This window comes from Pseudochaenichthys georgianus, chromosome 16, assembly GCF_902827115.2.
Source record: "Pseudochaenichthys georgianus chromosome 16, fPseGeo1.2, whole genome shotgun sequence".
Taxonomy (NCBI): domain Eukaryota; kingdom Metazoa; phylum Chordata; class Actinopteri; order Perciformes; family Channichthyidae; genus Pseudochaenichthys; species Pseudochaenichthys georgianus.
The window spans coordinates 35,270,732-35,286,330 of NC_047518.2; the positions used below are offsets into that span (position 1 = coordinate 35,270,732).

The 15,599-nt window shown below is 40.0% G+C and overlaps 1 protein-coding gene across 1 annotated transcript; it reads left to right on the top strand.

The window, feature by feature from the left end:
• The first annotated feature begins 510 nt into the window (after positions 1-510).
• On the top strand, positions 511-14,905 carry akirin1 (akirin 1). Its single transcript, XM_034103171.2, has 5 exons — positions 511-884; positions 9,503-9,649; positions 11,939-12,067; positions 14,211-14,282; positions 14,407-14,905. The coding sequence occupies exons 1-5, from the start codon at positions 680-682 to the stop codon at positions 14,415-14,417; spliced, it is 564 nt and encodes a 187-aa protein (XP_033959062.1). The 5' UTR covers positions 511-679; the 3' UTR covers positions 14,418-14,905.
• Positions 14,906-15,599: the final 694 nt, after the last annotated feature.

A 15,599-nucleotide genomic window follows, 5' to 3' on the forward strand; every position in this document is an offset into this window, starting at 1 on the left:
CATTTTTACAGTGGATCAAAATAAAGGCTCCAAAATAGGCAATAGGTTGGTAACTGCACCCTTTAATGAAACATCGTTGTTTTAAATTGGCATGAATACAAAATTAAAGTCCTGGTAGTTGTTGATAGACGGCAAAATAAAATAAATAAATGTGCTTTCAGTTGAAGGAGTATAACATTACTTTGGAGTTCATTTGAAATCTACCTGATTTACCTGACCGCCACCGCCAGACGTCTCGTGAACCTTCAGCTTGAGTTCAACGGAAAGCAATTAACAACAACACAAGGGTTGGGCGTCAGAGATCGTAACATAAACAAGGAAAATAATGAAAACATAATCACAGTTAATTTGAATATTGTATTATATACAGCGTTAAGAAGTACGTTTGAATAAAAACTACAATTTAAACCAGTGAAATATTCAATATAATAATGTGTAAATACGTAAGAACCCCCCTCTTTCCACTAATGGTACGGTCTGCCATTGTGACGTTTTACAATTTCAGCAGGCAGGCTCGGCAGTTGGCTTACTTCTTCTCAGAGAAGAAATCCGTTGTTGTGGAGAGGAAGAAAGGTTCGAGAAATCCGAGCAACGTTTAACGTACTAACAACGACCGTTAGACCCCAGTTTTTGCGGGTCGTTTTTCTCCAGCTTATATTTCCAGTTTACTTTAGCAAACATGGCTTGTGGAGCAACGTTAAAGAGGTCGATGGAGTTTGAGGCCCTCCTCAGTCCCCAGTCTCCCAAGCGGAGAAGGTGCAATCCACTACCGGGGACTGTTGGCACTCCGTCCCCGCAAAGATGCAACCTCCGTCCCCCAGTCGACAACCCATCGCATTCGATGTCGCCTCCGACCATGGGAGGCGAACACAGGCTCACTCCAGGTAAACAATTAAACCTGATTTGACGTTTTTCCTGCTTTTCAGGGTGGGTGTCATGGGGGAGGGGGTTTGGGTGGAGTGGAATGGATAGCTAGCTAGTTGAGAGAATCAGAATGGGGGTTGGAGGCTAAAAGGTTAGCTTAGCTAAAGCTAACGCCAGGAAGGGGAACATCGTCGCTAAGTTACCGACACAGATCATTTTACAAATCATAATAAATCACTGGATGTACAAACGTAGAGTCAGCTCTATATAATTTCGCGGGCATCTCTTCATCTGATTATATTGTTGCATAGTTAACTGAATTAGCTTACATACGCTAATATTGAGTAGCCCATTAACCTATTAGCTTCTAAGTTCTCTGCATAGCTAAATCAAATACTATTTCTAGCATATGGGAAATAGGATACAGCTAAATAAAAGCAATTTTTAGCTCTCTCTGTACAATATACATCTATTGTATGTTCTATTGTGGCTATTAACGTATTCAATTATGCAATTATTTGAAAACTGGTGGGCTTTAAACAAAAGATCATGCTTGTACTTAGCACATGGGTGAGAATCTAGTCTGCTGGCTCTCCTGAGAAGACAAATGGCATCACAGCAGCAGGCACATCATGGCAGGCTGCTAATTAGAAGCTGCCTGGGTAATGTTTCTTAGCTTTAGTGCCACAATTGTCTTACATTGAAGTGGGGGTTTCCATTATGCACCAGAACCATGTCTCTCCCTCTCCAGGCCTGGAAGGCATTGTTCATTTCCTTTATGTCTGTCGTCTACTCTCCCTTTTGACTTGAAAAGCTCTGCTGTGAGCGTTGGACGGGTGCGGGGCACACAACTTAATTACGAGATGTGTCTACTGCGATCCAGGGAGGCTTATTGAATGTGCCAGTCACTCACATCGGGCAGTTTGATAGCAGTGAGGCCCAATCCTTATCCTCATTGCATTTTTTTTTAATAAATAATTGCTGGATGTCCTTGATTGTATTTGATCACTTCACTGCTGTTAAATGGGAAAGGACAAGATGGAGACGGTTTGCTAATTCATGCTGTTAACTCTTAGATTGTCATTATGTGCTTCAATTGATTACAAATTCCCAAGACAAAGACATAGGTTTCCATTTTTTATGTACAATTCAACTACAGAGGTGAATAACACGTTACCTGAAACACGACTGTGAAAAAAGATGATTTAAAACGGTACATCACTGCCCCAGTTGTGTGCCTGCTGCGTCATTTATCAAGACGTTGACCAAATCATGGTCTGTTACTGTTTTTGCACCATAAGAACTATGTGCTTCATGGTGCACATCATTGCAAGATGACCCTCGAGATCGTTGCACACATCGCTCATAAAAAAAGCCAGGGAAGGTTTGCTGAGAGCATTAACACATGCACAGATGTAGGTGTTGATGGAGATTATGTCACAGCTGGCTTCCTGTGCAATTCATTTATTTTAGTCTCTGGTGAGATGTGTGATTCTCATACTGGGTGGAACAATATTTATATTGATCATTTGAGAGATGTTTATTTTCTGGAAAGGCAGATGCATGATTGTGAACTGAAGACACATTATTAATGAGTTTATTAATATTTGAGTTTGACACCCCTGCTGTAAGGGAACCACAAATAACAGGGATTTGTGGTTCCCTTACAGCAGGGGTGTCAAACTCAAATACACAGTGGGCCAAAATTAAAAAATCGGTACTAGTCGAGGGCCGGACTGGTTCAATGTTTATTGCAAAACGTATTGATGTTAACTTATTGCACATATTAAACCTGGAACTAACAGAGCTTAAATTATTGCCCATAAAAACAACATTAAATAATCAGTTGCATTAATTTCTTATGGCTCTATCTGCAGCCATCTGAGTCATTTGTTATGATTACATTTTTCCACAGGCCAACAACAGCTTCAAAAAAACTATTTCCCTCCAAGAAAAAAACAAACATGCCCTGTTGTCGCAAGAAAAAAAGTGCAGAAGGAAACATCCATTTAAACTCAGTGTGCTGCTCTGTGATGCTAGTTCAAGCCAGATACTTGGCATCTCATCTTGAGTGAAAGTTCATCAATGTTTGGGCTCTGAGCTGAGGAAACCCTCAGGATTGAGTGAAGGTGTGCGTGCAATATACTGGCAGGCCAGATCTAATGGTGATTAAAAATTACCCTGCGGGCCGAAATTAAATCCACCAAGGGCCTGATTTGGCCCACGGGCCTTGAGTTTGACACATGTGCCTTACAGGGTGGTATTCATAGTGGAGCCATGATTATTAGTATAAAATGAATAAGAATCATTATTTTCCAGGTAGTCTGTTCTGTCGTTGCCAATTTGGCCTGCACTTTTAGAATCCAACAAGCCTTTGGGAGTTTGTTTCAGAGTTTGTCTGCCTAACTGAAAACGGCACATCAGCTGCAAGGCTAAAGTAATGTAGATTTTTCTGCTGCAGACGTGAGGTCCAGATACCAAGTATCATACTCACCTTCACCCAGAAAAAGGCCCCTCGTGGGACTGGTGCCACCAGCCTGCCTTACTGCTGTGGTTTGCCAACTGAAAGCCGTTTTGTATTTAGCGAAAGGTCAGCTGTCATCCCTCCCACCCGTCTCTACCCTCACATGCTTTCCGGCTAGTCAGGTTTGCCTGTGGTGAGAAATGCTGTGTGTGTGCTGTGCAGGTAAGACGGGGATCTGACTGCCAAGGTATCTTCAGGTAATTATTTCATAATGTAGATAGGATCATTCACTACATTCTCTACTGCCTCCTTCTTGTGTTGCTAGTCTGGGCTTGTGCTTTGGTAACATTCCCCCCAGATGACAGATGGGGCTGGTGTGTTTATGGGAAAGGATGTTATCTAAAAAGCTGGACTGGTTGACAAGAAAAAAATGTGTAGGTCACAGTTCCATCTTGAAACCTTCAACCTGCAAGACTGGTCATGTATCCTGCACTCAACCTAAACATTTTGATAGTCTTTTGTTAGTGTCATTTCGCACTTATACTGTTTGGAAACCGGGTCACTCTTCAATTCTTCCCAGCAGAAGGGCAACTTCAACTGACCCATAATACATCAAGTTACTTCCTGGCAGTTATTCGAAACCCACCTCCCCCCCAATTCTTTAGCAGTGGAGGGTGAAATGAAATGAGTCAGCTTTGTTTTCTCTCTCCCACTGCTATGTCCATTCTATCTGGCCGATCAACTGTCGTATTCACTGTTTGGACTGAGCCTAAGCCTTTTAGCCGAGGCTTTCTCCACTGTGTTCGCCTGGCTCCCGGAAGTCTCTGTGATTGATTGCTTTGCCTGGTTGTGGCAGGGGTCATTGTTGCCAAGCGACGCCCACAGTTGAGCTACTGGTAGTTGGCATAGCTGGAAGTGACATGCAGCAGGAAAGGGTTTCACTTGTCAGTCAGATGTAGCCAGGAGTAATGCTATCTAAGTAGAACCATTCATGTCCTGCACAGGTTAATCCCTCATTGTTGACGTAGAGTAGCCCTTGTCTGTAGTTCCATACAAATAAATACAACATGAGAAAATTATACGGAAGTATAGAACCAAATTGAGTTTGGGTTTTATTTATCTCCTTGTTTAAACGTGGGGTTTCCCACAGGACATTGGTAAGCGGAGTTAAACAGATGTGCAACCCTGCCAAAAATAAACAAGACAAACTGCCTGTGTTGTGTGCACGTACAAAATGTCCCTTAGTATTCCAAATCTGTGTCATTGGGCTTAATCCATTTGGGGAAACTGACAACCTAAAGAACTATAGTATTTTGGGATGAAAAATACATTTATAGTATTTTGGGATGAAAAATACATTTATAGTATTTTGGGATGAAAAATACATTTATAGTATTTTGGGATGAAAAATACATTTATAGTATTTTGCGATGAGAAATACATTTATTGTATTAGCCAGGTATTCAATACAATCATACATTGTTATTAAAGTATCAATAGTGTCAACGAGGGCTGAACGTTTAATCGATTTTAAATCGAAATCACGACTTGAAATGATGCAATTATCAAATCACGAAGCCTGCAATTTTTTTTTGCTTAAAAAAATAAAATGTTTTGTTCTTGTGTGTCAGTCATCCACACCAATCAGAAGTGCTGTGCTCCACATGTACCAGTCATTGTTAACCAATCAGAAGTGGCCCATGATGGTAGGTGATGGACAGATTGATCCAATCACTTGCCAAGTCTTTTTGAAATACTTTTCCAAATGGCTTCCAATGGAGCATTAGATGGTTTGGTGAAACAAACCGTCTGAGTCAGGTTAGTAATGTTCCATCACATGTTCTACATCTATTACAGGGTGAATCTTAAACTGAAGCTTGACTTTAAAGCAACCCAATGGAAGTTTCATGTAAGTTTAGTTCTTTCACTCGTAGCTCGGGCTGTGGGGGTGCTAGAGACGGGAGCACGTTGATACGACCTTCCTAGCCGGAGATATGGCCGCATTTTACAATAAACTTCTGTTGGGTTGCTTAAAAACAAATATCGCCAATCGCAATATCTGTCAGAAAAATCGCAATTAGATTATTTCCCCAAATCGTGCAGCCCTAGCGTCAACATTTGTTTCTGTTGGTTACTTTTCAATTAATTGTTGAGTCTGTATATAGTCAGAAACACAATTTTCCTGAGTCTTGTTTTGCATTGATTGCTTTGCCATGGTTGCATTCAATAACCCAAAGATAAAGAATAATGGCAATTGGCTGTATTAATACTCAAAAAATGATGTATTTTCTCTATTTATTTGAAATTGTTCAGTTTCCTGTCAATCTTATTGTTTCAGTTCTTGTTACTGCTCCTTTGTGTTTTGGGAATAATGTTGTTCTCCCTGCAGTGACATGGCTTTATTACCACTGAAAAGCCCTGTGGTAGCTAAATAAACAGCCTGTCAGATTAGGGTCCTGTATTGTTAATGGGAGGTTTCAGAGGCCACATAACGCGAGTGGGGGGTGGCTGCAGCTCTGCGAAGGCAGCAGTTCAAAAGTGCACGGCCACATAACATGGCTTTCTTAAACTGGCCCTGTAGAAAAGATCCTGCTCTCTTCACCATCCAAACAAGCTAATTGATGAGCAGCCGGAAGCAGCAACATGGCTTACAGCCCTCTCCCCACCCAAGATAAATGAGGCATGGTTCCCCAGATAGAGGCACAACACGTATATAAACCCAATAAGATAAAGTTCCTCCTCTACATTTGGTTATCAGCTCTATTTGAGGCCGTGGTGTTTTTCTTTTTTGAACTTTAACCTTATTAGACCTGTGTGCTGGCTGTGACCATGTTGAAGCGGTCACAGCAGCTGCAGCATAAGCATCATTCTTAGGGATCCATATTTGAGACAATAAAGGACTTAAACAGGATTACTTGTTTATTTTGATATTCTAAACGTCCACTCTATACCTGTTTTTGTATTCTGGGACCCGGAGTAATCTGCGGCCGCAATGATGGTCTAGCTTCAGCAGCTACATTACCTACGGGTTCGTTAATATTAACTGTGTGGTCCGGTGTCACTGTGGCACAGACTGGATCGCTGTTAGAACGGGCCGTTCAGGTGTTCAGAGCAGAGCTCCCTGGCTGACCGGCAGAGCGTGATGTGCACTGAAGTGTTTCTGTCGCAATATTATCGTTGAGCTAGCATACATTGTCACTATCTGCTAACGTTAGCCTTAGCCTTCGTTTTCTAATAGTTTTTTTCATAGGCTATAAACAGAAGTGGTATAAGTATAGATCTTGTACTTGAGTAGAAGTACTCAGATCTTGTTCTTGAGTAAAAGTAGAAGTACTCAGATCTTGTACTCAGATCTTGTACTTTAAAAGTATAAATACTCAAATATTGTACTTGAGTAAAAGTACTCAGGTTTGAGTCAAAGTAGAAGTACCAGAGTGTAGGAACAATCCTGCAATCAAAATGTTCCTCAAATAAAAGTACAAAAGTATTATCATCAAAATATAGTTAAAGTAGCGACAGTAAAAGTAGAAGTACTCAGATCTTGTACTTGAGTAAAAGTAGAAGTACCAGAGTGTAGGAATACTCTGTTACAGTAAAAGTCCTGCATTCAAAATGTTCCTCAAGTAAAAGTATTATCATCAACATATAGTGAAAGCAGCGACAGTAAAAGTAGTCATTGTGCAGATTGGTCCATTTCAGAATAATATATGATATGTTTTATAATGATTGATCATGAAAGTGTTCTCAAAGCTGGTAAAGGTGCAGCTAGTTTGAATGACTTTGTATACTGCAGGGTAGCTGGTGGATTTACTCCAGGTGGAACTAAAGTCTGATTCAACACTTGATTAGATTTCACATCATTCATCCACATCTGTGAAGTAACTAAAGGGATTAAATACATGTGGTGGAGGAAAGGTACACCATGTACCTCTGAACTGTAGAGGAGAAGAAGAACAAAGTAGCAAAACATTGAAATACTTAAATAAAGTACAAGTATCTCAAAATTGTACCCAAGTATAGTACTTCAGTTTATGAACTTAGTTACTTAACACCAGTGGCAACACGGATAGAAAGACTAAGCCTTGCACAGAGGCATGAAAATACATTTTCAAAATGCTCAACAGTGCTGCCAAAATTATAAACTGACTGCTACACAATTAAAATAAATGTTTTTATATATTTCTATTAGATGTGTCTCTTTAGCGTTTCTGTTATTATTAACACTGCTGCTTTAGTTGTTCTGACTGCTAAAATCATCTGTTATTCTTAATTTTAAAGCCGATATTCTGTGGGGTCGGGGGGCTCGGATCCTTGTCACCTTTTTCATACCTGATGAGTTTGCATCCCTGATTTGGGTTTAGGTGCCATTTCCAAGTCTCTGTCCCTATTTACAGCTTGGAGCTTGCGTATATTAAATCATTACGACAGCAACACCCAGACAATGCAGGCAGAGGAAAGAACACCATCCTTAACTACGTTCCTTAATCAAAACATTCTACCAAAAATATGTTGATTGAAGTTTCAGAAAGGATATAGCAAAGCATTATGTTATTATACTTTTCTGTGCTTCCTACATATAATGGCAAATGGGCTTCTTAAAGGTGGGGTAGGTAAGTTTGAGAAACCGGCTCGAGATACACTTTTTGTTATATTCCATGGAATGCTCTTAACATCCCGATAGCAATGAATATCTTAAGTGCTTTGACAGAAAATCCATAACAAAATGTCATCTGTGGAAGCCGTAGTACTGTAAAAAACACGACCAATCATCTGAGCCGGCCCGGCTAAAGTAACTGGATGGCCTACCTGCCTGTCAGCCTTCCATCTGTGCACAAACTTATCTCGTGCCCTCATTGGTCATGTGCGCGTTCGTGTGTGTGTTGGAGGAGGGGCTTTGTAAGGAAGTGGCAGATTTTCTCCGGTCGTGTATTTTCAAATTCTAGCGCACTCGAGCCGGTTTCTCAAACTTACATACCCTTTAAGTACTTTATTTACAGGATAAAGGGAATTGGTCTATATTATCACATGAACTTGCATGCTTTTCCAGGGCTGCACCTATTCAGTTGGCCTTCATAGCTGAACTTAACACCTTTCAGTTAGGCATGAAGCGCTGGTAATCAGGTTAGGCGTGTAGAAAGGCAAGTAATATCCTATTTACCATAGTCTGCATTGCAGTCTTGTAATCCACAGATCTTTCCACACAAATCAGTTTATTTTGTATCCACCCAAACCGCAAGCATCTATTTAACCACTAAAGCGGGCCTCAGAAGAATGCAAGGCTTTTTCTTTATTACAGCCTAGTAAAAACAATGATTTATGTCGCAGCCTAACGTAAGTCTTTCTCACCCGCTGTAGCTTAACATTCTGCCAACAACATGAAACGGTTTTGGAAGAGAAGTGAAAGTGATAGTCACAGGATCAGGTGGTGTGTCTTTTAGTCAGCTCTGTTTTGTGTGTGTTTGCCACAGCTGTAATGAAGTAGGTATGTCATCAATGTCAGTCTGTCATGTCTCTACTTCCTGTTTTTTGGAATGTTACGTTAGCGATTGTACAGACTGAGCAGAGCTGTAGTTCATCTTAAGAGAACCGTGATTTATTAAGCCTTCCCACAATAGTCCTTATTAATGTTGCAATACATTTTATGAATGTGGCTGTGGTAGGCGTAGTATTTAAATGCAACACATTAAAGACTAAACTAATGATTACAACAAAGATTGAACTAGTGTTAATTAGATAGGACACTTAAAGGAATAAGAACATATTTAGTTGGCATGCAAGTATAATGCTATAGGAGACAAGAGATGTTGGCAGCAGTTTAACTTGATAAAATTAACTCCTAAATAAAAACATCAACGGATAACCCACAACTGGGATCTTTTGTAATCATTTTTAACTATAACAAATACTGTTGGTGCTGTTTTTTGTACTTTTAACTCACAAGCACACTCATACATATAAAACCCCCCCCCCATTTTAAAGTTTTTTTTTCAATGGACATTCAATGAAATCAAAGCAGCTAATTTAAGAAAGTTGTGACTGCGTTTGCCTTGGCAGCCCATTGGGAGCACTGCATTACTGCCACAGGGTTGATTCATGTGTGCTGCCCCAATTTTTTGGGTGTCCTCTGTCCTAGTTTAAACCGTTTGTGTCCTTGTTTTTCTTTGCCCGCTACAGAGCAGATCTTCCAGAACCTCCGTCACGAGTACAGCCGGATCCAGAGGCGGCGGCAGCTGGAAGGGGCCTTCAACCAGACGGAGGCCTGCAGCTCCACTGATGCCCCCAGCCCCAGCTCCTCCCTCAACGCTCCCAGCTCCCCACCAGGTAGGACCGTTTACTGTTGGCCCGACACTAGGGGTGTAACGGTTCACAGAATTCACGGTTCGGCACGTACCTCGGTTTGGGGGTCACGGTTCGGTACGGGTTCGGTACAACAAGAAAAAGCACAAAAAAAAGTCCCAGGTGCATAATTCCAGGTTTGTTGTTATTTATTTTTGAACAGTAGTGCAAGTTTCAGTATAAAAATAAGGAACTCTAACATTTTGAATAATGAACTGTATTGCACAGTTAAAAACAAACCACAAGCAGTAGCACACACACTCAGATGGCCTTATTATCTATAATGGCTGATGTCAAATAAAAAGGTTTCATCAAGCTGTAAAACTTAAAAGAATGTCTTGAAAATATTACAAGAGAAATAATAATAAAGTGTTTCAAGGGCGCATTTGTTGTTTTTCGAAATGTGTGCGTTCTATCAGAGCGGCTGTTTATTTATCGTGGTCCAATTATAGAAAGTCCTCTCTTTTGCTACAGAGTGCCTAAAACATCTTAGTAGATGTGTAGACCAGTTCAGGTTTTTTGAGAGATGTGGAGCGATATTGTTCTTATGCAAGTAAGAACTTTTTGCCACTCGGGGATTTAAATAACATGTTTGCTTTTTTTTGTTCTGGTTAGCAAGAAGTATCAGACAACTCAGACAATACCATTAAAAAAAAAGAGACAGGAAAAACAACCTTTATGAGCCTAATCTTTGTAACGGTTTCGAATGATGAGGTCATTCATTCTGCAAGGCCTGCCAAAAGATCCTTGGCTGGACCTGCATGAGCAACTCAAATCTCAAGAGGCAGGCTACGGCTGCTCATCAATACAAGCACAAGGGCAGAGGGATTGTGATTCCAGATGTGAGTTTGTGAAAGATTTATAGTTGTTTGTAGGGCTGCTCAATTAATCGTATTTTAATCGCAATTTACGATTTTTGGCTTGCAACGATTATGAAAACAACATAATCGAAATAAAACGGTTTTCTTTTCTTTTTTTGGGTTTTTTTTGTTGAATTATACTCAAAGTTCAGGGTAATCAACTGTTAAAAACATACTGTTCACATTTTTCAATAAATGGATGTTTTCAAAGTAAATGGTAATCGTTTTTAATAATCGTGATATCAATTATTGACCCAAATAATCTAGATTATGATTTTTGCCATAATCGAGCAGCCCTAGTTGTTTGTGCTAAATCCAACCCACTCCTGCAATGGGGATGTCTCACTCATCTGAGTTTGTTCATATCCTGTTGAAATGAATACTATATTCATGCTTTATCATATCTAAAAGGATAACAAATTCAAATGATGGGAAGTTTAAAAAGTGATTGAATAACTTTAATATTATGTTATTTTGAAGAGCAAAATAAAGAAATGCAACATTTTCCTTGCAAACCTGTTAAAAACCCCAGATGTCATCCGGGTAAAACTCTCACTTAACAAAGATTGAACCGAGAAAAAGTTATTTTTAATTAAATGATTGGTGGTTGAAACAGATTTCTTTCAAAATGGCAGTTCCTGTAGGTATCACTTTATAGCTTTTTTTTTACAATCTATTTATTTACCAAACATATGCATCAGTCAATACATAAATGGCTACACTGTCTCCTGACATTTGTGTTTACTGTTGCAGATCAACTGTTTGTTTAAGCTCATCCTTAGTTGACATGTGCCTGTCATAAAGAAAAAAAGCAACATATTGGATCCTTCACATTTATATCGATTTTTCCTTTTACTCCTCTGAAAACACATTTGTGCTGCAGCAGCAGTGGTGCAGATTTATGCCTTTAGCACACTTTGGCAGTTTGTGTTGCAAGATGTAATCTGAGCCTCAGGGCTTTGGGCTCTTCGTTCTTCCCCCCCGCTCTGCAGAACGCTCTCATAGATCACACTGACTGCACTGTTACTAACCCAGCCTCTTTCTGTCTCTGAGACGGCCATTAAACCTTCATCCTTGCTCTGCCATCCTCGTCTTTGATTTACAAACGGTTAAGTCTAAAAGGGCTCACAGCAGACCTCAAAGACCACTGGGTAAAGGATCACCTAGCTAAAGCTGGCTCCAGTTGCACTGTGACAGAGACTTTGGGGAGAGAAAGGGCCCACATTAGTGCTGCATGACCCTGTCGACTGGCAGAGGTGAAGGATGACTGAAAGCGAAGCTCTAAATTTGTAGCTGGCTGAGCACCTATTTCGGGAGAGAGGACATTTCTGTCTCTGTGACTTATTGCCGCGCCGGAGATGCGAGTGATTCAGCCTTCTTTTTTTTTTTTAACCGATCTGATTGTGTTTCTCAGGTGCCTCAAGGAAGGACCAGCCCTCGTTTACGCTGAAGCAGGTGAGCTACCTGTGTGAGAGGCTGCTTAAAGACCACGAGGAGAAGATCCGGGAGGAGTACGAACAGATCCTTAACACAAAACTTGCAGGTAATGAACATTTATCTTTATAAAATAGGAATCTGAACTATAACACAATTCTTTGTTACCCCAGTAACTTCCACTGAGTGTCATTGTGTTATGAGAAACATCCTCTCCTTCCCGTATGAGTATATTTATCATAACTGATAACTTCAGCAGTGCTGGCATCAATGGTTCCATCAAACAGTTTTATTTAGGATGCATTGGCAGTAAATAAGAGGCAATAAAGTCTGTAGCATTTTGTTTAGCAGCCAAAGCCAACCTGCGATCCTTCCCTTCTAAGTTAACATGAATTTAGCCATAAACGGAGCTTCTTCTTTTTTTAACCTGTTAAGCCCGAGGACCCTAATCCGGGTCCTGCGGGTAGTTTTTTCACAAAACTGTGGGTGTTTCTCAATGTTGAGTAAAGCTGCTCCAGAGCCACTATTTCAAGCATACTACGTCATCGAGTCCCGCCGAATGACTATTCCAATGTACAGTCCAGCATACGTGGAATTCTACCGAGCCCGGCGTACTTCGTAGCGAGAAATGTCGAGGTTGCACATGTGTAGACTCCGGTCTTAAAATCCCCACAATGCTTGGCGCATCACGATAAAAACGCTGCTGAAGGTTAATCCATAGGTTAATCCAATGTGTCTGTCACTTTGAAATGATTACTGATAATCCATCATTCCATTTTTATGTCAAAAACAGAGATTTCCTATTGGCTGCTAATGGTAGCCACCAGAGTGTATCGCAGCTTCCGGTTCCGGGGCATTCTGGTTGCGCATCACTCATTCATCATTGTTTGTTTCATTAATGTTTAGATGGATTTTTAGGAACTTCTCCTCGATTCTATTGGCTCTAACGGTTAAAAATAGGTGTCGATCATCAAAATCGACCGAGGGGGGCCAGAGATATGGAAAATGCACCCAAATGACCCCAGAAGTGTTTTTTCTTTCTTCTAAATCTCTCTAAAAAGGTCAAATTTAACTTGTTTTGCATCAATCTTGATACATGGTACTTATTATGTTATAGTTTGGATTCCTAAAGCTTTTAGTCTGACATCATTCAAGGATGGTTTTCACTAAAAGTAATTTTTTTTTTTTTTTTTTGGACGGACACTACAAGTATTTTTTTTTTTTTACTATGTTCAATCTGAATTTACTTTAAAATAAACAAAATCTATATTGATTCTGACTCTTCTACATCCAACTCACAGGTTTATTATTGCTTTGAGAAAAAAGATTATTAATTTACCCTTTTTTAGAAGTGAAGTTATGGTCATTTGTTCTGGGAATGTCGTTTTCGAGCCTTGGACCTGAAAAACAGACAAAGGGCTTAACAGGTTGAGTCTATAAACTGCAACATGTCGGCTTGGCAGTTGGCTGAGGTTAAATGACCATCCTCTTGTTTCCTCTAGCTTTTAATGTGACACATTAAAGGTGGGGTAGGTAATTCACTTCAGAAACACTTTGTTATATTCCATGGAATGCTCTTAACATCCCGATAGCAATGAATATATTAAATGCATTAAAAAAATGTCATCTGTGGAAGCTGTGACGCCGTAAAAAGCACGACCAATCATCTGAGCTGGCTAAAGTAACTGGATGGCCTACCTGCCTGTCAGCCTTCCATTTCGTGCACAAACTTATCTCGTGCCCTCATTGGTCAAGTTCGTGTGTGTTGGAGGAGGGGCTCTGTAAGGAAGTCTGAAGGAAGGGGCAGATTTTTTTCGGTTGTGTACGTTCAAATTCTAGCGCACTCGAGCTGGTTTCTCCATTCTTACCTACCCCACCTTAAGGCATTCAAACTGGAGAGCTGTTATTAAGCTTGCATTTATGTTGATTATGTCACGAGCTGCGAAATGGAAAACTGTCGACTAGAAATGACTATATTGTGAGTTTGGCTGTATTCAGATAAATGCAGAATAGGATCTTTGCAAACAAGAGGAGACTGAACAGACGTTTAGAAAGCTGAGACTCAGACGCCTTACCAGATGTTTGATGTGATGCACAGTTTTGCTATTACCCACATCAAAAGCAAACAAAGAAGAGATTTGGCAATTTCCTGTTAGTGGTGATGCAGTGTAGTGGAAGATATTCAAAAAAATACTTGAGGGCGAACTTTGAATCTACAGCACAAACCCTCACCTTTTATCTTCTCTTTTCAGAACAATATGAATCTTTTGTGAAATTCACACAAGACCAGATCATGCGAAGATACGGAGCCCGGACTGCTAGTTGTGAGTATCTTAAACATCTCTTTCCTTCTCCCTTAAAGTATACATTTCTTGCTGAGAGTAAAACGATTATAATCAGATTTGTATTGGGTCTGACTCCAGCTTCAATCCATTTGATGTGTTTCAGATGTCTCCTGAATTCACCATGATGAGATCCCAGCTTCGTGTCACAAGATGGCTGCAACCGTTCGACTTGATTTTCATTTTAATTACCTAAACACCGCCCCCCCTCCCTCTCAAACTGTTCGGGTGCCATGGTTTATCTTTTTTTTAATCCAAATGTTGATGATTTCTTCTTCAAAACTATTGCTGCTGGCCAAAAGTAAAAATAATCTGAAAGAGAAACTATGTATGAAGCCCACCCTCTTTTTTGAACCTTTTTTCTTGTTCATATACTCTTTCCGGAAATCCTGACTGAAGCAGATCTGTGTCAAATCTCTTGCCGGTGCTGTAGAAAAAAGCGTATCGATCATTCTGTATAACCTCCAGCAGCTATATTTAATGGCTCCTGCTTATCACATTGTCTCCCTTTTCTCCACACCCCGCCCTCTCCCTCCTCACAACTCTGCACCTGAGAATGTGGATTTTTCTCCCTTTTGAAAAAAATAAAAGTTCTGTGATTAAAATGTTGTCTGCGATGTTTTCTAAAAGCAAGTATGTGTTTCAAGTAACATGGGTAGCTGACAAGCTGTTGAATACATTACACATCCTAATCAGAAGTTTGCCAAACTGAACTGTAGAAATGAAAATGTCCATTTCTCCCCAAGCAAGAGACTTCTCTGTTGGCCTAAGTTGAACTCAATCAGGATGGTCTCGCCTAAAACTGTAACAGGTGACAAAAGAGATTTTGATGATCTATAAATTTTTTCGGACATTTTATAAGCCGCAATGACAAACCTTGTTTCTCTTTTTTACTGTTGAACATTTTGTGAATTCAATTTGGCTTTGGATGACTACATTTTGCCTCTTAACACATTCCTGACATGAATTTATACACAACATTATTCATTAACAATAATAGTTGTAGAGGTATTCTCAAGACAAAATGTTTTTTTATTAAAGGGATTCTGGCCATGGTTCCATTTGTATATCTGCTAATGTATAATACATTTATTTTGATAACATTTGCAATAGGTGTGGATCTTAGATATACTCACATGATCCACTAACAGTCGTAGGTATTTATGTTGCTGTTACTCCACCTGCTCATGACATCAGTGATGTATAACAATCTCCGAAGTACATTTTGTTATGAGTACCTCCGATGTAAAATGTAGGGCCTGTAATCACTTAATACACGGTTACATAATTCAACCATGG